The sequence below is a fragment of the Rhipicephalus sanguineus genome, chromosome 10, assembly GCF_013339695.2.
Source record: "Rhipicephalus sanguineus isolate Rsan-2018 chromosome 10, BIME_Rsan_1.4, whole genome shotgun sequence".
NCBI classification, from domain to species: Eukaryota; Metazoa; Arthropoda; class Arachnida; order Ixodida; family Ixodidae; genus Rhipicephalus; species Rhipicephalus sanguineus.
The window spans coordinates 84,314,531-84,339,504 of record NC_051185.1 but is presented as its reverse complement, the minus strand read 5'-3'; the positions used below and the strand labels follow the sequence as shown (position 1 = coordinate 84,339,504).

General features: G+C 50.2%; 1 protein-coding gene across 1 annotated transcript in view; it reads right to left on the bottom strand.

The window, feature by feature from the left end:
• Positions 1 to 1,324: 1,324 nt before the first annotated feature.
• The window catches only part of LOC119372188 (receptor-type guanylate cyclase gcy-4-like), a 26,993-nt gene continuing 3,343 nt past the window's right edge, over positions 1,325 to 24,974 (bottom strand). Inside the window, 15 exon segments of the mRNA XM_049420137.1 lie at positions 1,325 to 2,145; positions 2,350 to 2,649; positions 3,076 to 3,483; positions 3,485 to 3,672; positions 3,854 to 4,091; positions 4,479 to 4,859; positions 5,870 to 5,997; positions 6,643 to 6,909; positions 7,867 to 8,084; positions 8,087 to 8,163; positions 8,908 to 9,061; positions 10,960 to 11,124; positions 12,812 to 12,920; positions 12,962 to 13,087; positions 15,872 to 16,137. Of these exon segments, the coding sequence (XP_049276094.1) occupies positions 1,989 to 2,145; positions 2,350 to 2,649; positions 3,076 to 3,483; positions 3,485 to 3,672; positions 3,854 to 4,091; positions 4,479 to 4,859; positions 5,870 to 5,997; positions 6,643 to 6,909; positions 7,867 to 8,084; positions 8,087 to 8,163; positions 8,908 to 9,061; positions 10,960 to 11,124; positions 12,812 to 12,920; positions 12,962 to 13,087; positions 15,872 to 16,137 (3,182 nt within the window). The 3' untranslated portion in view covers positions 1,325 to 1,988.

Genomic DNA, 24,974 nt, shown 5'->3' with positions numbered 1-24,974 from the left:
GCTTGAGCGAGTTGGTATGCGTTCATCTTTGTTGAAACAGCGCTCACTAGACGACGACGAAGTAAAAGAAGGCACAGGACAGGCGCTGCCTGTCGTGTGCCTTCTTTTACTTCGTCGTCGTCTAGTGAGCGCTCTTTCAACAAGCTAAAATGCGACTGCGCTGAATTTGCCTTCCTCCGTGCCCTTCGCACGAGCTCATTGTTGTGTTTCGGTTTCGGTTCTGTATTGCACTGTACGAATGCCATGGGTTGGTGTTGAGAAAACTTTAGTTTTGAGAAGGCCAAGAAGGTGAAAAAATATATTTAAAAAATGAAAAAGCAGCGTTGTGGGCGGCCTTCAGGCTGCCGGTTGTGGGCGCCGCTCTGGCGTTCCTGTTTTAACAAGGCGACGTGTAAATAAAAGAGTGTGTGAGAGTACTCGTTGAGTGCGGACGTTTCTCTGCTTCAGCGCTTCGCGCCAAACCGCGTTTTCGGGCTGGCTGGCGTCCCCGCCGGTCGCGTTGGTCACCGCCGGTCTTGCCGCGCGGGGATACACTAATAGCACTATTTCCGATATTAGATATACTATCTCACACAGCCCTCTCTATCTTTTAACGAATTTATAAGACAATACGCGGCCATTTTCCTTTCACAAGTGCTACCGCATTTCATATATAGAAAATACCGGATGTATGCCCCCTAATATATATATATATATATATATATATATATATATATATATTATATATATATATATATATATATATGGGAGAGAGGAAACAGAGGATCTGCCCTGACTGTATTTAAAATATGGTTGAGGGGGGTCCTTGAATAGAAAAACGCTTGACAGTCACTGGTGTCCTCATCTATCAACTATCGCGATGATGCCAAAAACTTAGTAAGCAGGTTGCCGTTTGCTTCCCAAGATAACTTTATTTCTCACTTCTATGACGCCCTCATGAAGTCTGAAGTGGCGGCATTATACCATTCTGAAAGACTCCCAAGCCCACCTTTTACGAAAAAAAAAAAGAAAAAAAAGCAACGGCCGCTCTGCCTCTTGGATTATTAGGATTACCGAATTTCCCAGATGAGAAACATTTTACTGACACGATAACAGCTCGACGCGAACAAGTTGCAGGTACCTTGATAATAGTCCATGCAATAGCACACAAATTAATGAAGCGAAACAAATGGGGGCTGCGACAGAGTTAATACCCACGAACGGTTAGAATATTTATTGAATGTGTCTCGGCGGCATCCTGTAAGAAAACACGTGCTTTGATCACTTGAAAAGCGCTCGACAAACTTACACTCGATGAAACAGCTCCATCTCTGTAACTGCATGATTCTCAGTAGCATGGGCAGCATTTATTTCACAAGTGAAGCAACGCGGAGTAACAGTTCTTTCAAAGAATTTCTCGCCCAACGACAGCACACACTCCATGATAGAATATTATGTACAACAGAAATAATTACATTTCTTATAACGTAACGAAAACAAAAGATACGAAAAATAAACTGATTTCCAGGTATTCCACTGTAGACGGATGTGTACTTTCGTCTCAGAGCAGGAGCGAACAAAGTATGCACAAAAGTAATAAATTAACGCATAATCAGGGTGACCGAGCCCGAGCACCACAGAAGTCAAAGGCGCCGACAGGTCAGCCGGGACAATTCGTGGCGGCACTCAGCTCAAACCGGACCACAGACACTGCGGTGTTCAAAACGAAAAAATGGACGGTGACTGCGACTGCTGTACAAACGGTGCGTGCATGCCCGGTTCCGTTGCTGGTTCAGTCCGCACACATCGAAAACAGCGCACGCGCACGTGATGGGTGATCATGGTCTCGCACATCGCGATCTGAGACTAGAACGCACCGTCGCCAACCGATGCGGCCACGTGGTGGGTTCCGGCCACTGGCATGCGTCCATAGGTGCAGTAGTGCGGCAAAGCTCACGTGGCAGCGCACGTGCACCCCTGACTGATGTGACAACGGGACGGGAAAGGCGCTAGGTCAGCGTCGTGGTTGCCAGGCGCGCCGAGTACAAGAACCTCGGCGTTTTCCGCAAGTTTCCCAGAAGCGGTGATATCGTCTTGGGCTGCTCATGTGTTTGCTTGTAGTTGGCAACATTAGGGCGAAGTTCAGGATGGATAAGACACGCCGGGCTGAAAGAAAAAAAGAGAACGCTGACCTGGGTGTTCAGGCATCCACTACACGCGCATAACAGTGACGCGCGGCACAATCGCGAAAAAGAAGTCTTTAAGAGAGACGGCTCCCGTCTTTAGAAGACGAGGCTCACAGGGGACGTCATGTTGCAGCCGACGGCGTCCAGCCTGCTGGCGCGACTGAGCTGGCGGAGAGAGACGTACTGATTACGCGGCGGTGGAACTGGGGAACCCGGCTGTTGTTGCTGATGGCCCACCACGACGGCAGCAGAGCGTTCCGTGGACTCCACACGCCGGGCCAGCGACGAGATGGAGTGGAGGCGGCCACGGTCGCCGATGGCGGTCAGCTCGAGCGAGTCGGTGCCCTCTACCTGGACGCTGGCTGGAGGCAGGTCCAGACAAGGGGAGATGAGCTTGGTGTCGTTAGCCAGGATCTCGACGATTTCGCACGCCGTGGGCCTCTGCGACGGGTTGCGTGCCCAGCAGCGCAGTAGAAGCGCCTCCCTGCGTGTACGGGCCGCGCAACAGTGCGCGGATTAAGCGTCTGCCCAGCACACACAACGCTCACGATTCGTCCAGACATCGGACGGCAGAAGCATACAAAAAACAGCAGCTGCATGCTTTGTCTCAAATGTGCATGTAGCGTTTAGCAATAAAGGCGGGCGAATAATTAGGAAGCCTAGCGGAGGGGAGACCATCATACGAGACGCTGTTTCACCCTAGCTGGCTGTGCATGCAGTGCCGTCCTGTGCCATATTGGCACAGGACGTTATAACTGAGTTATCGTATGGGTGGCAGCATGCCAAAATGCGCAAACGTTTGTTCAAAGATATCGGCTTAAGCTTTCCTTAACCTGCTCACCCTTCTCGAAATTTTTAACTGCAATTATTTGCGAAAGCGTGCACGAAAATAGCACGGCACTCAGCTTACAGCTCAGGCTTGCAGCCGTTGGGAACGGGCAGGGTGTTATATCCCTTGACGTACTCGAGGACCTGGTTGTTAGAGAGTCCCTGGTACGGGAAACTGGCGAAGGTGATGATCTCGTACAGCAGCACACCATAGCTCCAGACGTCAGACATGGTAGTGAAGATGCCGTCGTTCAGGCTCTCGGGCGCCATCCACCGGACGGGAAGCATCCCACGCTTGTTGAAGCGGTAGTAGTCGGAGTCGTACATAGGACGGCACATGCCGAAGTCTCCAATCTTGACACTGCGACCAGCATTGACGAGGCAATTGCGGCAGGCCAAGTCGCGGTGTACGTACTTCAAGTCGGCAAGGTAGCTTAGCCCGCGCGCCACGTCCAACGCCATGGCCGTCAGGCAGCGGATCTGACACTTCTTCGGACTTGTGGCGCTCGCTCTCCTTAACCAAATGTCGGCGGGCAAGCAGGTACGTCTTCAGGTCGCCGTACAGCATGAACTCCATTACCGTGTACACGGGCTCGCCCGTCGTGCACACGCCCAGTAGCCGCACGATGTTCTTGTGGTCGAAACGCTTCATCATCTCCGCCTCGCTCAGGAAGTCCAGCTGCGAGTAGCGCGCGGCTTTGCACTTTGCGCGAAGCGATTTCCACAGCGTAACCAATCACATCAGTGTTTTTTTTTTTTTTGCGCAAGATGTCGGCCAAGTGGCAATATACATGCAGAAAAAAAAGCGCATTAAACAGGAGCATGCTGAAAACGGACACTTTGAAAGGCGAATGTCGTACCTTCTCTTCGATGATGGCACCGACCTTAAGCGTCTTGACAGCCACGGCTTGCCAGCACTGGTCTGTCACCAGCACTTCTCCACCGAACACAGTGCCGAAGGCGCCTTCACCTAACTTGCGGTTTATCACTATGTGGTCCCGTGGCATTTCCCACTCATCCAGGGACGGTAGGTGGTTCGACGTCAGTAGTCCCAGCTCTCGCATGCGCGCTTCTGTCTGTTTTACTTTTTCTTCGTACCTGGAACAACCGAGTAGTTGACGTCGGGACTCGGCAAATGACAAGAGCTTTCTAGATTATTACGGCGCATATATAGGGGCCGTTATAATATAGCGATGAATTAAGGTGCCACCATGAAAGGTTTAGCGACACCAACCCTAAGACAGGCCTCAAAGGTTACTAAAGTAGTTACGCACGATACAGGGAAGCTAGCGAGCACAATTCAAGATAATTCAACGCTTCCAGGATGAATCAACAAGACCGAGAGCTATTGTAATTGTTTCCCTTAAAGGGAGCTCCGAGGGGAGCACGTACAGCAGCTCTAACAAGCCCATATTCCAACCGAATGGGACGCAGTCGCACGAATAGGGCTCAGTGTAAGCGTGGCGAAGAGGATCGAGTGCATACCTCCTCTTGAAGACGACGCAACCACCGATCATGAGCAACGCGAACAGACTCAGTCCGATGACGTTGGCTACGACGATGGCCAAGTCGCAACTGGTGTTGAGCAGACGGCGCAGCCCTTCGAGTGGGCACAGCACTGGGTCTTCTCCACCATCGCCTTGGTTTCGGCCAGCGGGCCAGTGGATGGCGCTCAGCGATCCTGAGGGCCCCAGAGCCAGCCGGTCACCCTCGTCACCAACGCCAGGGCTGTAAGTGCCCACGTGGTGCTGGCTGCCGTTCACCCACTGCCGGATGATGACGTCTGTCAGCCGACTCGACCGATAGAAGCGGACGTGGCCGGTCACGCCGTGGAAGTCAGTTGCGTTGATCAGCCGGATTAGTTCCCTGCGGGGATGCCCACAGGGTAACATTTAACTGGTAGGAACACCAGCTACAACATGGTCTAACCTTTTTTTATGTTTCTGTTTTACTCTCGCTCTTGCCGCGCACAGCACTTATGCAACGCCGACAAAGGCAAATAAAACGTGAGAGAGATAACTACCCCAAGAAATAATAATAATAATAATAATATAATAATAATAATAATAATAATAATAATACTCGGATGAATTTCCTTCAGAACAGTAAGTTTTGCTATGTTGTAAGTATATAGGTTTTGCTTGAGGATCGACCATTTCCACTTATTTTTCTCTCTTTCTGACTATTTCTTTCTCTTTCTTGCTCTTTCTATCTTTCTTCCTCTGTCATCGCTTTCTATCTCTCACTCTATTTCTCTTTCTTTCTTCCTTTCTCTTTCTGCATTTATTTCTCTCTATTTCTCTCTTTCTCGCTTTCCTTTCCTACCCCTTTGCTACACTGTGCTATACAAGGCTATGCTCTGCTAGCGTGCCTGGATAGCCGAGTGGTTAGGACGCTCGCCTTCGGATCGAGGGTACGCGGGTTCGAATCCCGCCTCGTGAACAATTTTTCTTCTTCGGCAAGAATTTCTCTTTCCCTATCTTTATATCTTTCTTTCTGCCTCTCCGTTTCTTTCCTTCTGTCTTTGTTTCTTTCTCTGCACCCGTTCTCTCACCCATCAGTGTTATTACAGCCCGCGCCGGGGAAATCGGCGCACGTGTTTTTTGGGAGCGAAGATGAAGAAAGGACGACAGTGGTGAGTAGTGGGACTTGCCTCGAATTCTGTGGCACATACCCATTCATGATGATGATAATTGTGGACATTTTTCGCCGAGCTAGAACAGCTTCACTTTTGAAACAGCAACGTTTATTTGCCTTGAATATAAGGGCGCGTTCTATTTCGGACAACATGCATGGTATGGAACAGAAGGCTAAGTACGAACAAATACGACACGCGTCACTGATAAGCAGAGCAGCTTACGATTGACTGGACTCACTTAAATGTTGCGTCTTCGTGAATGGACGACGTGTAGCTGTGGTTCACCTTGAACAGCGCGTCAACGGCCAGGGCGAACACCCACACCGCATCGTACGCGTAACCCCCATATTCACTGTCTTCTTTGCCCTGGACGAAAGATAAAGTGTCGATAAGTAACACTGATCTCGCTTTCTTTCTCTCTCTCTCTTTCTCTCTCTCTCTCTCTCTCACACACACACACACACACGTCCCGAAGCCTGCTCCTATACATAACCGTCGTTATGACCTCTACGCAGTTATCGTTAATATCCGGTGCTTCTGCGAATATAAGCAATGCATTGTCAAGCTTAAGGAGGGGAAGAACTGCGTCTCATTTGGACTATGATCAGTGGAGAGTTCCGGATTCATTTCCAGACCTTGGGCCAGAATAACGCAGTAATTTTAGTAATGATCTTCTCGCGCTTTTAGATGCCTGCTCGGCGCCCGGTCTGTATACCTTAGCACCAACGTCACCGGACCGACACAGTGGATGACATGCAAACTGTTGCACGTCATCCATCATTGTGTTGCGCACAAATTGTGCGCAACACAGTGTGCACAAATTTGTGCGCTGCAGTCCAAACTTATGGTCAACTTGTACCTGCAATTGCTGACAGTGTGCCAAAACCACCATTTGCGTTCCGTGCCGATGGACGCGTGTGATGGTGCCGAGGTCATTACACAATCCATTACGCTGACTCAATGCGCGCTAAGAAAGTCAGCGCAGCCGTATAGATGGCGCCGTGTTCCTACCTGACCTAGAGCAATCTGCCTGTACGTCGCCTTCCAGGAAGCGACGGTCTTGTTGTCTTGCATGGTGGCGTTGTCGTCAGCATACGCCTTTGGGTGCAGGCTCATGTAACCGTCGATGGCCACTTTCATCTCACCAACAGTGCAGTTCACGCTTTCGTTGAAGTGTTGGTTGTAGTACTCGGTGTTATACCACTCCCGATGGCGCTGCTCTTGCTGGCTCAGCCACATCGGCAAAAACCACTGGTAACCGTCTCTTCCCGTCATGCCCTGCAAAATGCAAGACAGGTGCTAAAATAAGTGTGCTCCTACTGCTCAGGCGATCAGCATGCGACACCAGCTGAACCTAACAAACTGCTGAACACGTCAAGTTCTTTCATTCTCGTTATGACGCCCAGCGCCTCATTTTATGCTTACAGCATTAAAACGACCTACCTGACCCAATGGTGTTTAGACGCCAAGATCCTTTTACCATGGCAGTGCACGCCGGTGGTGAAGAAAGCAATGAAGGCACTTAAAGTTGACAGTGCTCTGCTAACGTTTGTAGACTTGCATGGTGTGCACCTTGATGTGTACACGCAACAAGTGTTCTTTCCTTTTATGCTTCTCCTCACCTCTTCATCTCTTTTTCCCCAGTGTAGGGTAGCAAACCGGACGTGCGTCTCTTCTTGCTTCTCTCTCTCTCTCGTGTAAACAAAATCAATATGCATAGTGCATAGTCAATAAAATTGAGAATATGCGTTACAAAGGATCCATCTCCCACTCCTCCCCCCCCCTTTTTTTCTCACAATTAAAAAAAAGAATGTAAGACAAGGATACACAGTCGTGAGTCGTGCTGTGACATATTAACGAAAGATCATATCTTTGAGAGGCCTGTGAAGGTTACACGTTTAAATTGGGGCCGATCGATGCAAGGATATTTCACTGAGTGGAAGGCCAGAGAGACAGACGTATACATATAGTTTTGTTGCTGCAGATGCGTTTAGGTCTGTCGGATAATTGTCGCGGGCGTTACGTTAGTTAGAAGTGCCAGTCGAGAACAGAACGCAGATCTAAAGGTGTGGCAATAAAGGGGCACTTCAAATCATTAGTGCCCGACCGAGTGCAACATGCAAGACAAAGTAAGGTCATATTAGAGGCAACAACTTGTTCTCGCTAACCCACGGCTCGTCCCCGAGGCACACAGCAGCCACCAGGGAGCTGCGCGCACTGGGAGTTGCCGCGTACCTGCCTGTAGGCCTCGCACATGATGGCGCGGGCGGCATCTTCGTCGAAGCCACCGATGATGATGCGCGCATTGCGCGATTTTAGGTCAGCCAGATACTGGGACATGTCTTGAGACCTGTGCGTGCCATTGTGCGTGCCGTGGTCGTGGGGAAACTTGCGGTTGGTAACGAAGTTGAGGCCTAGCTTTTGCATGTCATCGTGCAACAGGTTCAAGTATCGCTGTACTTGTGGCCATCCTCGGTGAGCGCTGCCAGGCGCCGCCACTTCAGAGCCTGCAGCAACTTTAGGTACACAAACCTGCGCACAGCATGAGGACGCTGTCTGATGACATGGTCGGTAGAGGACCTCGCGGGAGCAGTAAGCGCGAACTGTGAATGCTTCCTGCAGCATATGTTACCTCCATGCTCCTAACTTCAAGCATTTACTTTTCCAGTATGAACCCTTCCTGGAAAAAAGAACGTTAAACGCGTGCCGCTACGGCAACTTTACGTATACATCGAATGTAATGCACGGCCCGGAGTTTCACCACCGAGAGCACTGAGGGTTTCTTTTTTATCTGATATTATAAAGTCATTAGTGGGACTAACGTCCTCAAGGCGCAGGTCATGCACGCAGGCACTCTTATTTCATGTAACGCGAGCAACGGTCGAAAATGCAGATCGAACTGATAACTGCTCCTATCACACAATGACGTTTTCTTTTTGCCACAGCCAGTTAACAGTTAAACATCGATGCCCTGCAAAATGTTATTTAGGTGAGCGCTGTCGCATCTCCGGTCATAAGCTAAGCGCATATACATGAAACATGACACATTACGGGGAGGACTACAGTGAGACCCGCCTGAACCTTTGGCATCTTGTATGAAGCAATGTGAGTACTGCGAGTAATAGCAATGCGAGTATGCGCAAGCGCGTTTGCCGGCTACGAAAGGTTGAGAAACCAAGTTCGGCGACAGGCGCCTATCGATAGTTGAATTTACGCGGCTGCTACGCGGCACGTCAGCAGCCACGCGGGGTATTCGCTTGCAGACGACTCACGTACCTGTAGATATGGTTCTCAGGAATGGTGCGGAAGAAGTAGGGGTACTTTTCGCGCTTGGAGAAGAGGGCTCCTTCGGCGCTGTAGCTAATGATAGGCGTGTTGTAGTGCTGCGCCACGCCCACGATCGGCTCTAGGGTATCGGTGCAGGCAGGCCCTGAAATGAACATGGAGGTTTGATCGTGCCAAGATGAGAGCCTAACATAGGAATCATGTCATATTTGCTGTGAAACGGTAAATGCAAAAAATCAAGCATGAGTGATCTATGCTATACGACGTGTGCCCAAAGAAAATGGAGTCACTAATGTTACACCGGAGAAACACAAATCTGTACATGTAGTCATGAAACAGAGTATGCTAAAATGCCGTTGTGACTGCAGGTTGGGGAGATGTTCAGGCGGAATGGACAGTCTTCATTCTGTAGGCTGCCACAGCGCAGTGCATAAGATCCTCGTGTTAAGAGCTTAGATGTTACCTTTGAGCAGAACCTGCATTTTCCACATTACAACGGCGCCGAATACATGAACTCTTGCACACAGTCAACAAAACGGTTCTTGTGCTTGGTTACGTACGCTCGTTGCGTGCGCGTGTCAGAATTGACCTTAGTGCACAAACCAAGTAACTTACGCGGTGCAGAAGAAAGCGCTAAGGCCCAAGCGCTAAGCCTAAGTGTGGTTTATCCATCTGACTGCCAGACGATACGTCGGGTGGACGTATCAACGATAGACTAAGAAAGCATAACAACAACGTAAAAAAAACGCTATCTGAAAATCTTATCTTTCTTTGTCGACAGCGTGGATGTACGCCTACGTTTTTGCAACGTGAAGCTGTGCATAGACACCCCGAGAAGTGCAGCAGGTAGAGGCTTTTGAGATTAACCGTTGAAATGTTGATTGCGTCAGCATCCCGTCTCCAAAGTTGTCCTAGAACGAAATTGATTTTCTTGCTATTGCATTGTAACAAGAATGCGCTGAGCGTAAATAATTTTAGATGCGAAGTATCTTAAGGCGGAGCTCAATCCGGTGGTGGTGGTGGTGGTGTGCGGCGTGACCACCCTTACTGCGCATGCGCATACCCTCTCCACACACCTCCTCTTCACTCACCCTCTCCCCTTCCCCTCTCCACTTTCCCTAATCCCTCTCCCTCTCCCATACCCCTCTCCCCTCCCCCTTTCCACTCTTCCTCTGAAACGCGGGCTAGACATGCCGAAATTCTCTCCTGCGCAACGCCGCGGTGAGCTCGAGCGCATGCGCGTCCCCTCCCCTTCTCTCTCCTCTCCTACGCTGCCCCCCCTTCGCCCGCCTGTCGACCGCGCTCCCCGCTCGCCCTGTGAGAATTAATGGCCAGGCTAGATGGAAGATACGACGCGTGTAGCGTCCCTCTTCGCGTTCCACGACGCGAGGTCGGTAGCATGCCCGACGATCGCCAACGGAACGCGATCGTGCAAGTGCTCCGGCTTCGCATCGCCTCATGGTCCCTTTAGCGGGAGATGGTGTAATTTTCTTTTTCTTTCCCGTTCGTCCTTTGTGTGTTTTCCTTGACGACCTTGTTGATACTGGCTTAACTCTCGGTACAAAAGGCTCAGAAATATAATAAACACGTAGTTGTTAGCCAGCGTAGTGTGTCTGTGTGGTTGTACCCGTGTGCCCCGTCTTAGAGCGCTGTTTCTGTGACAGTGCAGTGTTCTCGCGCGCGCGCGCGCGCGCGCGTGTGTGTGTGTGTGTGTGTGTGTGTGTGTGCGTGTGTGTGTGTGTGTGTGTGTGTGTGTGCGTGTGTGTGTGTGCGTGTGTGTGTGCGTGTGCGTGTGCGCGTGTGCGCGTGTGCGCGTGCGTGCGTGCGTGCGTGCGTGCGTGCGTGCGTGCGTGCGTGCGTGCGTGATCCTTCCCTTTTGTCCCGTTTTAAAGCGCTGTTTTTTTTGTCTTTGATAATGAACCAACTAGTCCTTCAGTCAGTCCTCAGTGAGCAAGTTATGCCCAGCCCCAGCCACCATGAAATTTACCAGCCATGCACACCCACAATGTCCTACAAGTGAGGTTTTCTGCAAGCATGGCTTACCTAGGATGCCGATCAAGCTCTTGTAGGTGGAATTGGTGACGTAGTTGATATATCGTTTCATGACCACGTCCTGAGCACACTGACCATCCCCTTCGAGGATCTCAAGCTTGAAGTCCTTGAGGATATTCTCCTTTCGATTAATGCTGTCTATGGCCATGCGTGCCGCTGCATCAGGAACACAAATGACGCATACATGTAGTGCGTGTGACGTGGGCATGCATTTCCACTGGGAACAAGGGCGAATGTCGATGACGCTCGCGCAAAGAGACCACCAGCATGCACAAAGCACAATCATAGTTGGATACGTTTGCCCACAGTCGTCATGGGCCCACACCCTAGTCGTTTTGATGTTCGCCGCTGTCCGCCGGCGACTGCCGCAGGAATTTCGAAGTGATGTGCAAGAATTTGGCAAGCTTCGTGCAAAGTGAAAAAGAAAGCGAATGTTCTTGGTTTGCAACATTTACAGGTGAAACACAACGACGGCAGCCAATGAAAGGCGCAAGGGTATACGCCCGGCCCCTCTGAGTCAGGGCTGGACTGCTCGATCGCGCTTCTTAGCATGAAGCCAGAAGCAAAAAGCGAGAGGCAGAGAAGGGGAAGAGGACGTGAGCCCTTCGCATCATGAAAGTTATGAGCAAACGAAAAAAATATATAGTGCAGGAGCGCATGTCACACATATAGCTCTCGAAGTCTGGTTGAGCTTGAGACGAAAGCCAAAGTTTGAGATCTTGCTGTGCGCGAAGCTTACATGGAGTGCGAGGGGTGACAGATATTAAGAAACGCAATCTGTATACTAAATAATGAACGGAAGGGAGTATGCTCCTTGTAAAGTTACGTCACAGATGTACCATAACCGTGTTCCTCAGGACATCTATTTGAAGGTTGTGGGCGGGCGTAGCTACGCCTGCGAAGGCCGGAGCGCTCGATCACACTTCTTAGCACGCCAGTTATTAATTATCAGGTGTCTTCCTATAACAAAGTTCGCGCATATCAGGACAGAAGCAATAAATCGACCAACGCAGAAGCGTATCAAAAACTTACGGCGTGAAAGATTACATTACAAAAAGTGACGCAAGGAAAAGTAAGTAAATACCGAAAAGCAAGAATATTGTTCTGACCAGTGATTAAACTTAACATGAAATAGAGAGCACATGTTTACCTAATGGGCAAATTGTAGAAATGGGAGCAGAAGAAAGCGTGCAAAAGCAAACGCAAGGAAAACGTAGAATGCGTGCAAAGAAGCTACCTTTCCCAGTCACCGAGATCCACACTACGGACGGCATCTGGAAGCGGCTGGGAAAACACTCGGACTAGACAGCGAGTAGCCCAGTAATAGTAAACGACGCACAGAATCCCTTGGAGAGCAGGAACACAGGCTCCTACGGCCAAGCAATGACAATGCAAGCGTGCTATGGTCTACGCTAACACGCGTTCTGTTGTTTACAAGCGTAAATACTTTACCCAGACTATGCTACCTCTCACGTACTCCGTATTCTTCTGTATTCCTTCTGCTGGCACAAAGTCTAAGCGACAGCAGTCACAGCTGCTAGATGTATATTAAATTAAGTATTCTTCGTATTGTTTTTCCACTGTTCCCGAATAAACAGAGACTTGCTAATTCCGAGAAACACAAGGTCACCACGGGGGGAGATGACTGAAGCTCAATATTCTAGTGACGAGAGAAGTTTGCGAATAAGGGCTGCAGAATACATTCCATGCAAGGTGAGGAGGAGGTAAAGATTCGCAAACATTATGTGATAAGCTATACATTTTCATACACACGCGACCACCCGCGATTTACAGTATGATAAGTTATAACGCCCATCATGTGGCTGATGACCAAGTAACTAACCTGTAAGCACGCCGCCCACGCGATTATAGATGCCTGAGATGGGAAAGATACCGCCTATGTGGAGCAGGGGCTTGTCGGCGACCCGCACCGAGAACTGACGCAGCAGAGCCTTGTTATCGTGTAGAAAGGAGCACGCCATTTGATGGAAACTCTTGTGCTGCTGCCTTTGTTCTGGTAGAATTCGAGAAGCTTTCCGTACTCCTGCTGGGAGAAGGTCATCTTCTCCACCAGATGATTAACGTCCGGAGCGGTATCCTTCAGCTTCGTCCACGCTACCTGCACGAAGCGCACCTCGGTTGAAAGAACACCAGCATATTACTGCACGCACTGCAGGCAGCCTACGTAGCACGGGTTTGTGGGTGCAGGGAATTATAAGGTCTACGATTTTTTACACTCTGTAATATACAATTGTCCTTGCGGACGCGCCCTTACCGGACAGTGATAAAAGGACGAGAAATAATTGGCGCACTAGCTGCGGACACGATGAAAAAGAAAAAAAAAAGTTTGTTGGGATGCACGGATATTCGAGACGATCTTTGCTATTTGGTTCGCGTTCGCTTCTAGAATGCTATGCAAATTTGCAAAGGAAAGACAAGGGGGTTAAACTGTCTTACTTCTCTACCCTGGGGAATAGAAGACCTTCCGAATAATCGCTTAGGGAAGAGTAATCCGAAAGCATACTTGAAGTGAGACATACATGCAAGTTTTATGGCAAACGTAAGTTATAACCTTGTTATTCGTGACTTATTGTCAGTGGCAGCACTTATGATACGGTTTTAGCTAGCCAGACGGTTTTCTGTCAAACACATGATTACACCAAGTGGCCACAGTGTACTGGCTGCTTCAAATGGCCACTGATAAGCAATGCGAGCAAAAAATGCTTAGCCGCTACTACAGCAGTTCTTGCGTATTCTTCAATAAAGTTTATTCTCTTGCATATTACGGCGGCTCCAGGAAGAAGTGTGAAACCACGGAAGCAACAGTGGCATAGCAGATATTGGACGAGTTTGTCTACGATTTATTACACTATAACGTGACATGCCTAATTTCAAATGCCGACTGTTAACCATCTTGGTTTATGCGAAACGGAGCTGTTTAGGCAGACCAGAATCGCTGGCTGTTGGATCAGTCAGGTCCAGCGTGTTACACTGTTGAGCGGAAAAAAGAGTTTCTACTATAGCGTCCACTTAGTTTATTCCTTTTTCGTTTAACAAAGCAACTTGTTTTGGAAGATCCGATCCCACTTACATCACTAACTTGATGTGGCATCTGGGCCATTTCTCGAGTTATATTGGCAATCTTTGTTCACACGTTTGCATGCGGTTATGTCACCAACATTTTTTTCCTTAATAAGATCAATGACTTATTAACATTAAGTGCGGCATTGTACAACATTTTCGCAGCATGAGTCTTGATTAGAAAGAGTGCGACGAGGCAATTTCACTGAATTGGACAAGTTATCGGCGGCTTTTCTGCGTGAACGTGAATTTTTTAGTAGTAAGTTTGAAAGAGAAACGTATGATCGTGATTGGATGGTGTTTATCTGTATATAATTGGTCAAAATGATGAATTGCTCTAATAAGGAATACGCTTAAGCATTTTCTTTAAACCATAATGAAGGCTTCCCTTACAAAAATGGCTAGTAACATTGAGTAGACCACCTAGTAACCATCTATTGACATTGGTGACCATCTAGTAACATTTGCGATCTAGTAACATTTGTCAATAGACCGTCTAAAGACCTCATTCTTACTTTTGTATAAAGACTATTTTATGTAGACCGTCTAAAGACCTGCTTCTTACTTTTGTATAAGACTATTTTATGTAGACCGTCTGAAGGCCTGCTTCTTACTTTTGTATAAATATTTTATGTAGACCGTCTAAAGACCTCCTTCTTACTTTTGTATAAAGACTATTTTATGTAGACCATCTGAAGGCCTGCTTCTTACTTTTGTATAAAGACTATTTTATGTAGACCGTCTAAAGACCTCCTTCTTACTTTTGTATAAAGACTATTTTATGTAGACCGTCTGAAGGCCTCCTTCTTACTCCCGCAAAATTCGCTAATTAAAAAAAAAAAGTCGTTGTATGTTATGCGGATTTTTAGTAAAAGATAGGTGTGCCTCAGTGGTATCTATAAGCCCACCGCAAATTTACACGTACGCCATGAATGCTTGTTGCTTAATTACACGGAAAAGAAGTGTCCCATCTGAGCTACATTGGAGGTCAAGATGTGGTGCCTATATATACTCGGTGACCAAAGTTTGGTTGTGAAGAGCGGGTGGCGAGCGGTTGTCAGTGTGAGTGTTGTATTACTTTGCGAATGTTGTGTGCATGTTTGTGTACGTGTGATCGAGTTTGCTTGTTTCGATGCTAATTTAATTAGATTCTCTGGCGCGTGGTGCGACAGCGAAAAGCTCCCCTATGGATGTAAACAAATACTCCCCTCCGTCCTTAAAGGGGGTAAATTTTATATTCCACTGGACGGAGTATATAAAACCCCCATAGGGGCGTGCGCTAGAGGACGAGTCCATTTACTCCCATCTCGGCTTTTTTTTGCTCACAGTGATAGGGGTGTCTGTTGAACATTGTTGATAGGGCGTTACTACGAGGTCACCAGACAACCTATGAACATGAGTCTGTTCAAAGTTGGTGGCCAATTGCAGCCAGAGCGTTGATTGATTGTTGGTACAGACGTCTAAAGACAGTTAGTAGACACTCTTTTGATTGTTGGTAGGTTCTAGTAACAATTGTCTTTAGACCGTCAACTTAATGTTACCAAATATTTTTGTAAGGGAATTCAGTGTAACGAGGTTGCAATACATGCTCGATACGATATCCGAGGACATCATATTGCCGACTACTTGAATTAAATAAAATAAATCGCTTTTGCTAAAGCATTGTTGCACCAAGTGCTCTTATTAGTGTTCCCTTTGAGCATCTGTTGTGCGAGTCTCCAGCAGCACATGTTACCGAGATGACTGTGTGAATGCGCTTACGGTTTTCGTACGTGTCATCATCTCCTGAAAGTTACCGCTGATCACATTTAGGTGAACTTGCCCGTTCCATGTTGTTGACTCCGAAAGGACAGTTCGATTTGTTGAGATTTCCCCGCAGGGCACGGTCCTCGCAGTGAGGGAAGGCGATGCGCACGAGATCATGGTTCCTGAACGTCAAGGCACTGGGCCTCCAGTTGAAAAATATCACCGCTTGTTTGCGCTGCAGAAGCTTACTGATGTAGTTGCTTAAATCCTTGCCGATCCAGACTACGTTCACACGAAGCTTGAGCGTCTCGATCTGGTGCTTCAGCAAGGCGTATGTGCTTTCTGAAAAGAAAAAAAAAAGGAAACGACGTCAAGTAGGAAAGGTACAAATTGGTAGCAGGTTTGAGCTGCATAAATTTATGGTCTGCGCATGCGCGAAGTTCATTGGTCTAACCATTCGGTCTGATCTGTGCATAAAAACTCCCATGGTCCCTTATGGATTCATTTAAGACGACTCGAAGGCGAAAGCCATCTTTTTCTTCTCAGCCCGTGTAGTGACCCTGCCACGCCAACCTCCGAAACCTTTCTGCATGGTTTTGCACTGCCTCCACGATCGGAGGCACCTCAACTTGTTTTGCACTGCCTCCGTGATCGGCCCACCTTTGGCTAAAACCACGATATGATTATGAGAGACGCCGTAGTGGAGAGTTCTGGAAATTTGGACCATTTGGTGTTCTTTAACGTGCATTGACATCGCACAGCACACGGGCCTCTAGCATTTCGCCTCCATCGAAATACGGCCGCCGCAGCCGGGATCGAACCCGCGCCCTTCGGGTCAACAGCCGAGCACCGTAGCCGCTACACCACCGCGGCGGACAGCTATGATGTCATGTGTGACATTACGTCACGTGACGTCACATATTTTGGCTATCTGTGACGTCATTATTACGTCATATGATGACCTCATCACGTGATGATTGTTTTTGCATCACTCGTGTGTCCCGACGCCGCGGGACGTCTACAGTCAATTTTCGCGTTGATAAGGAATCTTAGGCTTTCGGCGAGATGATATCTTGCAAGCTCGCTTCTAACACAAGGCTTCCACAGGTGTTTGCTCGAAGGGTACTAGATTATTATTCGGCTTTCGCTTCCCACAAATGAACGCCGTAAGCGGCAGCTAGATTTTTTTTTTTTTGCAAAGTACAGTCGAACGCGCATATCTCGAACTCGCCAAAAAAAAAGGGGGGAATTAGTTCGATATATCGAATAATTCGATCGACGTAAAACTTTAGATGCGAATATCGGTGCGCAAGTTGGCTTCACGGCACTCTATTACGACAATGCGAGGAAAATGGCTTCACGGCAATACGCGGTGATTTTTTTTTGTTTTTATTGTTTCGCGGTTTGGGTAGTTGGAGGTGCGGGGTTATATGCAGGGGCGAGTTATAGGCGAGAAAATACTGGTATCGATGTGAATTGCGGCTCAACATCTTCATACGCAGCTGTACTTGTCGGGCGCCGGAAGCCTCTAGTCTTCTTTGGCTCTAATGTTGGCCTTGTTTTTAGATGCGAAGCATGATATGGCGGAGTTCAATCCGATGGTGGTGGTGGTGTGCGGCGTGACCACCCTTACTGCGCATTCGCAAACCCTCTCCCCACACCTCTCCCCTTCCCCTATCCACTCCTCTTTCCCCCTCTCAACTCCTCTTCATTTCCCCTTTCCCCCTCTCACTCCTCTCCCCTTCCCCTTCCTTTCCCCACTCCCACCTCCTCTGCACTTTCCCTTTCCACTCCCCCCTCTGAAACGCGGGCTCGACATGCCGAAACGCTGCTTCGCATCGCCTCATGGTCCCCTTTAGCGGGAAATGGTGTGATTTTAAATGCGAAGCATTTGTTAGCGAACTTCTGCGACTTGAGCGTATCTCTCTATCTAGTCGCCTACGACTTTAAGCTCTCCTGGCCGTTTCTGACAGGTCATAACATGAAAATTATGCCATGCATGTCATGAACAGCATGATTTACATGCCACGTTCTTGGGAGTTTTGAGGCTGTTTCGTTAATTTGATATATACCAAAATTGGCATGGCGTGACAACAGTTTATGACGAACACAAGTTACAGGTCCTAATGTGCAAATCATGAAACGCATGTCATGTACAGCATGATTTACATTACATGGTCTTGGGGCGCTCGTGGCCGTTTAAATGAAAGGCTACATACCAAAACTGGTATGATGAGACATTTCTGTATGACGAACATAAATGACACATGGTAACAAGAAAATCGTGACATGCATGTCATGTACATGATTTACATGCGGTGCTCATGGTGCACTCGCGGCCATTTCGCTCGCTTGATATACACCAAAATTGGTATTGCGCAACGAGACAGTATGATGAACGTAAATGAGAGGTGGTAACGTGAAAATCATGACGTGCGACTCATGTACGACATGATTTACATGACACGCTCATGGTGCCCTCGCGGCCATTTCGCTCGCTCGATATTGTCACGTGGTCGTGACGTCGACGAAGGCAGCAGTCAGCACGTCCGAGATGAAACTCTTTATTAGGCCGAACTTGTGGCCGGGAAAATGAAACTCCAGCTGCAGCAATAAACTGATAGCGGCGAACAGAGCGTCGACCGTCGATCAACTGCCAAGTGGTCAAGCGCGTCGGCTTTTATACAGGCGCTATAGAGAGAGAGAGAGAGAGAGATAAACTTTATTTACAATAAAAAAAATTCTTTTGGGGGGAACCCTAGTCGAGGGCCCCACTGGCCTTGGCCGCCCGTTCAACCTGGTCGATCAGCGCTTGCTGATCGGCCAGGTCTGAGCTGGACAGTCGCGCCTCCCACTGCTCCAACGTGTGTGTTGGTATCGTGCCTGTGTGTGTCAGGTGTGGGGGGTGTTTAGAGCAGCCCCAGGTAATGTGGTAGAGTGTAGGGCTTCCTCCGCACCAGGGCAGGAACTTCGATAGCACGTAGGGAACATGGCGTGTAATCTCTTTAAGTGGGGATAAACCCCAGTTTGAATTTTTCTCCAATTTATTGCCTCCTCTCCTGTTAGGCGTTTGTCGGGAGGGGCGTATACTTGTCGGGTAAAACGCTGATGGGCAAGCAGGTCTTTTGCGATTGTGGGGTTGTAGGTGTCAGAAGGCGCGGGGGTTCGCAAATCTGCTGAGGGGGCCAGCTATCGAACTTTCCAGCGATATCGCTGGTGGCGGCGTTATCTCTAGACAAAGCTGGAACATTCGCCTGCGGCGCAAAACGATCTACTACATCGGGAAGCTTCTCGAACACTGCTTCGCGGACAGCGTCGAGCGTTGATAACCGTCCTTGCTGGTCAAACCCGAATACATCAAAATAAAACAAGAAGTGGGCGTGGCATTGCCCCCCTCTGAAAAAGCATCGTCCCGATACTTGTGAAAGAACAAAGAAGATAAAAAAAAACAAGTGCATACATAAATAAATTACAATAACAAAGGAAAAAGAGTCCCCAGGTTCGCTAACGCGCAAAAAACGGCTTAAGGCGCACGACATGGACGACTTCAGGTTGTGCGCGGCGTCGCTGGGAGTTTGTCATGCCGTCCGGGATGACCTCGTAGTCAACAGCGCCGAGACGTCGAAGAACCTTGTATGGCCCGAAGTATCGCCGAAGGAGTTTTTCGCTAAGCCCACGTCGGCGTATCGGCGTCCAAACCCAAACACGGTCGCCGGGCTGGTATTCCACGAACCGTCGTCGAAGATTGTAGCGACGGCTGTCGGTGTACTGCTGGGTCTTGATGCGCAGGCGGGCGAGCTGTCGAGCTTCTTCGGCATGGTGTAAGTAAGCGGCGGCGTCGAGGTTTTCTTCGTCGGTGACGTTCGGTAGCATGGCGTCGAGCGTCGTCGCCGGGCTTCTTCCGTAGAGCAACATGTACGGCGTCATCTGCGTCGTTTCTTGGACGGCGGTGTTGTAAGCGAAGGTCACGTATGGAAGCATGGCGTCCCACGTCTTGTGCTCAACGTCGACGTACATGGCCAACATGTCGGCGATGGTCTTATTTAGACGCTCGGTGAGGCCATTGGTCTGTGGGTGGTAGGCGGTGGTGCGGCGGTGGCTCGTCTCGCTGTGCTTGAAGATCGCCTGAGTTAGGTCCGCAGTAGAGGCGGTACCTCTGTCTGTGATGAGGACCTCTGGGGCGCCATGACGCAAGACGATGTTCTCCACGAAGAACATGGCTACCTCGGCGGCACTGCCTTTGGGCAAGGCCTTTGTCTCGGCGTAGCGGGTGAGATAGTCAGTTGCTACGACGATCCACTTGTTCCCGGAGGTCGACGTCGGGAACGGCCCCAGTAGGTCCATCCCGATTTGCTGGAACGGCCGGTGAGGTGGTTCAATTGGCTGCATAAGTCCCGCTGGCCTAGTCGGCGGTGTCTTCCGTCGCTGGCAATCTCGGCAAGTCTTAACGTAGTGGGCGACGTCGGCAGGAAGGCGTGGCCAGTAGTATTTTTCCTATTTTCGCCCAACTCCACTTTAAAGTAAAGTATTCTCGCGAGCGTGCGGGAAAAGCCGAGGTGGCCAGCCATCGGGTCGTCGTGCAGGGCCTGCAGAACTTCTGGTCGCAGTGCCGAAGGTACAACGATAAAGTAGTTGGCCCGGGCCGGAGAGAAGTTCTTCTTTACGAGGACGTCGTTTTTCAAGAGAAATGACGCCAATCCCCGCCTGAATACTTTCGGAACAACGGCGGTCCTACCCTTGAGGTATTCCACACGGCCCCTGAGTTCCGGGTCGGCTTGCTGTCGTTCAGCGAAGTCGTCGGCACTTATGGTTCCCAAGAAGCAGTCATCATCGTGGTCGTCCTGCGGCGGTGCGTCGACGGGGGCACGAGACAAGCAGTCGGCGTCGGAGTGTTTTCTTCCGGACTTGTAAACGACGGTAATGTCGAATTCTTGAAGTCTTAGGCTCCACCGTGCGAGGCGACCTGAAGGGTCCTTCAAGTTGGCTAGCCAACACAAGGCGTGGTGGTCGCTCACAACTTTGAAGGGCCCGCCGTAGATGTAGGGGTGAAACTTCGATGTAGCCCAGTTGATGGCCAGGCACTCCTTTTCTGTTGTGGAATAGTTGATTTCTGCGTTTGATAGAGACCGGCTAGCATAACTGATGACCCTTTCTAATCCGTCGGTCTTCTGCACAAGGACGGCGCCGAGTCCTACGCTGCTTGCGTTGGTGTGGATTTCCGTATCGGCGTGCTTGTCGAAATGCGCGAGTATCGGAGGCGTCTGCAGGCGTCGTTTCAATTCTTGAAATGCCTGAACTTGCGACGTTTCCCACCTGAATTCAACGTCGGCCTTCGTGAGTTGCGTCAGTGGCTCGGCGATCCGTGAAAATTCTTTGACGAAACGTCTGTAATATGCGCACAAGCCGAGAAAACGGCGTATGGCCTTCTTGTCACTGGGCGTCGGGAAGTCAGCGATGGCAGCTGTTTTCCGCGGGTCCGGGCGAACACCATCCTTGCTGATCACATGACCCAAGAACAAGAGCTCCTCGTACGCGAAGCGGCACTTTTCAGGCTTCAAAGTGAGTCCGAAGCTCTTGATTGCTTGAAGTACAGCTTCAAGGCGCCGAAGGTGTTCGTCGAAGTTCACGAGGCACGTCTGCCACTTCAAGCCGGCCAGTACTGTATCCATAACCCGTTGAAAAGTCGCAGGTGCCGAGCAAAGACCAAAAGGCATGACCTTGAACTCAAACAGGCCGTCTGGTGTTATAAAGGCAGTCTTTCATCGGTCTCTCTCGTCGACTTCTATTTGCCAATAACCGGTCTTGAGGTCCATCGACGAAAAGTACTTTGCGTTGTGTGATCGATCCAGAGTGTCGTCTATCCGGGGAAGGGGATACACGTCCTTCTTCGTGACTTTGTTCAGGCGACGATAATCGACGCAAAAAAGGAGAGTCCCATCCTTCTTCTTCACTAGCACCACGGGGGATGCCCACGGACTCTTCGACGGCTGGATGATGTCGTCGCGTAGCATTTCGTCGACCTGTTTCTTCACGACCTCCCGTTCCCGCGTCGAAACCCGGTAGGGAGTGTGACGGAGTGGTCGAGCATTTTCTTCTGTTACAATGCAGTGCTTAGCAAGGGGCGTTTGTCGGACCCGCGATGACGACGAGAAACAGTCCTTGTTTTTCTGCGGAAGGCATCGAAGCTGTTGCTGTTGGCGAGCGGGAAGACTTGGGTTTACGTCGAAGGGTGGCTCAGGTATTGGGGTAGTCGTCGTAGCTTCGTCAGAATCTGAAAAGGCAAACGCATCGCTGACGGCCAAGATTTCTTCGATGTATGCAATTGTCGTACCCCTGCTTAGGTGCCTGTATTCATGGCTGAAGTTCGTTAGCATCACGCTTCCCTTCATGCAACCGAGCAATGCCCCTTGCGACGCAAATGTCACGGTCTAGTAGCAAACGCCGATCGCTCTCGATGACACCTTCGATGTCTTCAGCTTTTTCGGTGCTGATGGGAATTATGACGCTGGAGCGAGGCGGGATGGTAACTTGATCCTCGAGCACGTTCAGGGCATGGTGACATGGATTCGTATCCGGTGGTGTCGTTTTGTCCGACGATAGGGTTATCGACTTGGTTCTTAAGTCGATCACGGCGCCGTGATCGTTTAAGAAATCCATGCCAAGTATGACGTCCCTGGAGCAGTGTTGCAAGATTACGAAACTCGCAGGATACGTGCGATTATTGATTGTTACTCTTGCTGTGCAGACTCCAGACGGCGTTATTAGATGGCCTCCAGCGGTACGGATTTCGGGGCCTTCCCAAGCAGTCTTAACTTTCTTCAACTTCGTGGCGAAAGACCCACTGATGACGCAATAGTCGGCTCCAGTGTCGACGAGAGCGGTGACGTTGTGGCCGTCAATGAGAACGTCGAGGTCGCTAGTTCGTCGTCTTGCGTTGCGGTTGGGTCGCGGCGTCGGGTCACGGCTGCGGCGTTTTGTTCCGCTGCTTCGACGTTGCGTCGTCAGGTCTTCCTCGGGCCGTGAAATTTCGACGTCAGGGCTTCGTTCGGCTTGCGGCGTGTTCTTTAGATTCTGTTGCGGCGTTGTCGTCGGCGGCGGAGGATCTTCGGTAGTTCGTCGTACAGCAACCGCACCTCCATCGGTTGCTGCCCTTAGTTTTCCGGATACGGGCTAGGCGACCGGCCCCGGTTTGGGCCAGTGTACTGCCGGCGGTGCGGTGACATGTAGCGGCCGGGCGACGGCGAGCGGGAAGGTCGTCGTTTTTGCCACTGTGTTCCGTTGAGGTAGTCATCGATGTCGCGAGGCCGTTCGCCTTGCTGAGGGCGCGGCGCTTTAACGGCGAATCCGCGTAGCCCCATCTGTCGGTACTGGCATCGGCGGTACGTGTGGCCGGCCTCCCCGCAGTGGTAGCAGAGTGGTCGGTTATCAGGGGCGCGCCAAACGTCGGTCTTCCTCGGCGTGTATCGCTGGCCGGCTGGCGGGCGGTATGACGTCGGTGGTGGCGGCGGTGGTGCCTCGCGGCGTCTTGGCGTGGTCGAGGAGGGGGGGCGTTGCGTCGGGCTGCAGCAGCATAGCTCATTGCTTGCAGCTGCGGCTGCGCTGACTCAGGGATGCCCAGGGATTGCTGGATTTCCTGTCGGACGATGTCTGCGATCGAGGCATCTTGAGCTTGGCACGACGGGAACATTCGACGAAGTTCTTCGCGCACTACGGCCCTTATGGTCTCGCGCAGATCGCCGGAGCCAATAGCTTGACCCGCTGTGCTATCTTGGGTCAAGCGGCGGTTGTATTGCCGGGTGCGCATTTCCAACGTGCTTTCGATTGTTGTGGCCTCGGAGACAAATTTCTGGACTGTCTAGGGTGGGTTCCGCATGAGCCCAGCGAAGAGCTCTTGCCTTACTCCTCGCATGAGAAAACGGACCTTCTTCTCCTCGGTCATGTTAGGGTCGGTGTGGCGGAAGAGTCTGGCCATTTCTTCCGCGAAGATTGTCACTTTTCATTCGGGAGCTGGACCCGTGTCTCCAGTAAAGCGGTGGCCCTTTCTTTTCGCACGACGCTTGTGAATGCTGCGAGGAAGCTGGTCCGGAAGATGTCCCACGTTGTCAGTGTAGACTCCCTGTTCTCGAACCACGTCCTGGCGCTGTCTTCCAAAGCGAAGTACACGTAGCGTAACTTGTCGCTGAGGTCCCAGTTGTTGAAGGCCGCAGTCCTCTCGTACGACTCGAGCCACGTTTCTGGGTCCTCACATGATGATCCCCGAAAGATCGGCGGCTCCTTTGGCTGCTGCATCACGATCGCGGGCGGTGGCGCAGTGTCTGTCATCATTGCCGCAGTCGTGGTCCTGGCCTTTCTGTTCCGAGCGTTGTCGGGTAGAGGCCCGTACTCCGGTGCTAGGCCTTGTTGCCTACGGCTAGCTCGCTGGTCGTGGTTGACGTCGATGTCTTCTCCGCGCTGGGGGCTGGGTTCACGGCTTGACGGGGGCGTCCGGATCATGAGTACCCAGCACCTCCACCAGATATCACGTGGTCGTGACGTCGACGAAGGCAGCAGTCAGCACGTCCGAGATGAAACTCTTTATTAGGCCGAACTTGTGGCCGGGAAAATGAAACTCCAGCTACAGCAATAAACTGATAGCGGCGAACAGAGCGTCGACCGTCGATCAACTGCCAAGTGGTCAAGCGTGTCGGCTTTTATACAGGCGCTGTCGAACTTTCCAGCGATATCGCTGGTGGCGGCGTTATCTCTAGACAAAGCTGGAACATTCGCGCGCGGCGCGCAATCTTAACAAAACGATCTACTACAATCGGGAAGCTTCTCGAACACTGCTTCGCGGACAGCGTCGAGCGTTGATAACCGTCCTTGCTGGTCAAACCCGAATACATCAAAATAAAACAAGAAGTGGGCGTGGCAATATACACCAAAATTGGTATTGCGCGACGTGAATGTATGGCAAACATAAATGACAGGTGATAACTTGAAAATCACGATATGCATATAATTTACGGCATGATTTACATGCCACGCTCACAGTGCACTCGTGGCGTTTCGCCCTCTTGATATGCACCAAAATTGGTATTGCGCGATGTGACTGTATGACGAACATAAATGACAGGGTGTAACATGAAAAACTATGACACGCCTGACATGTACGACATGATTACACCGACACGCTCATTGGT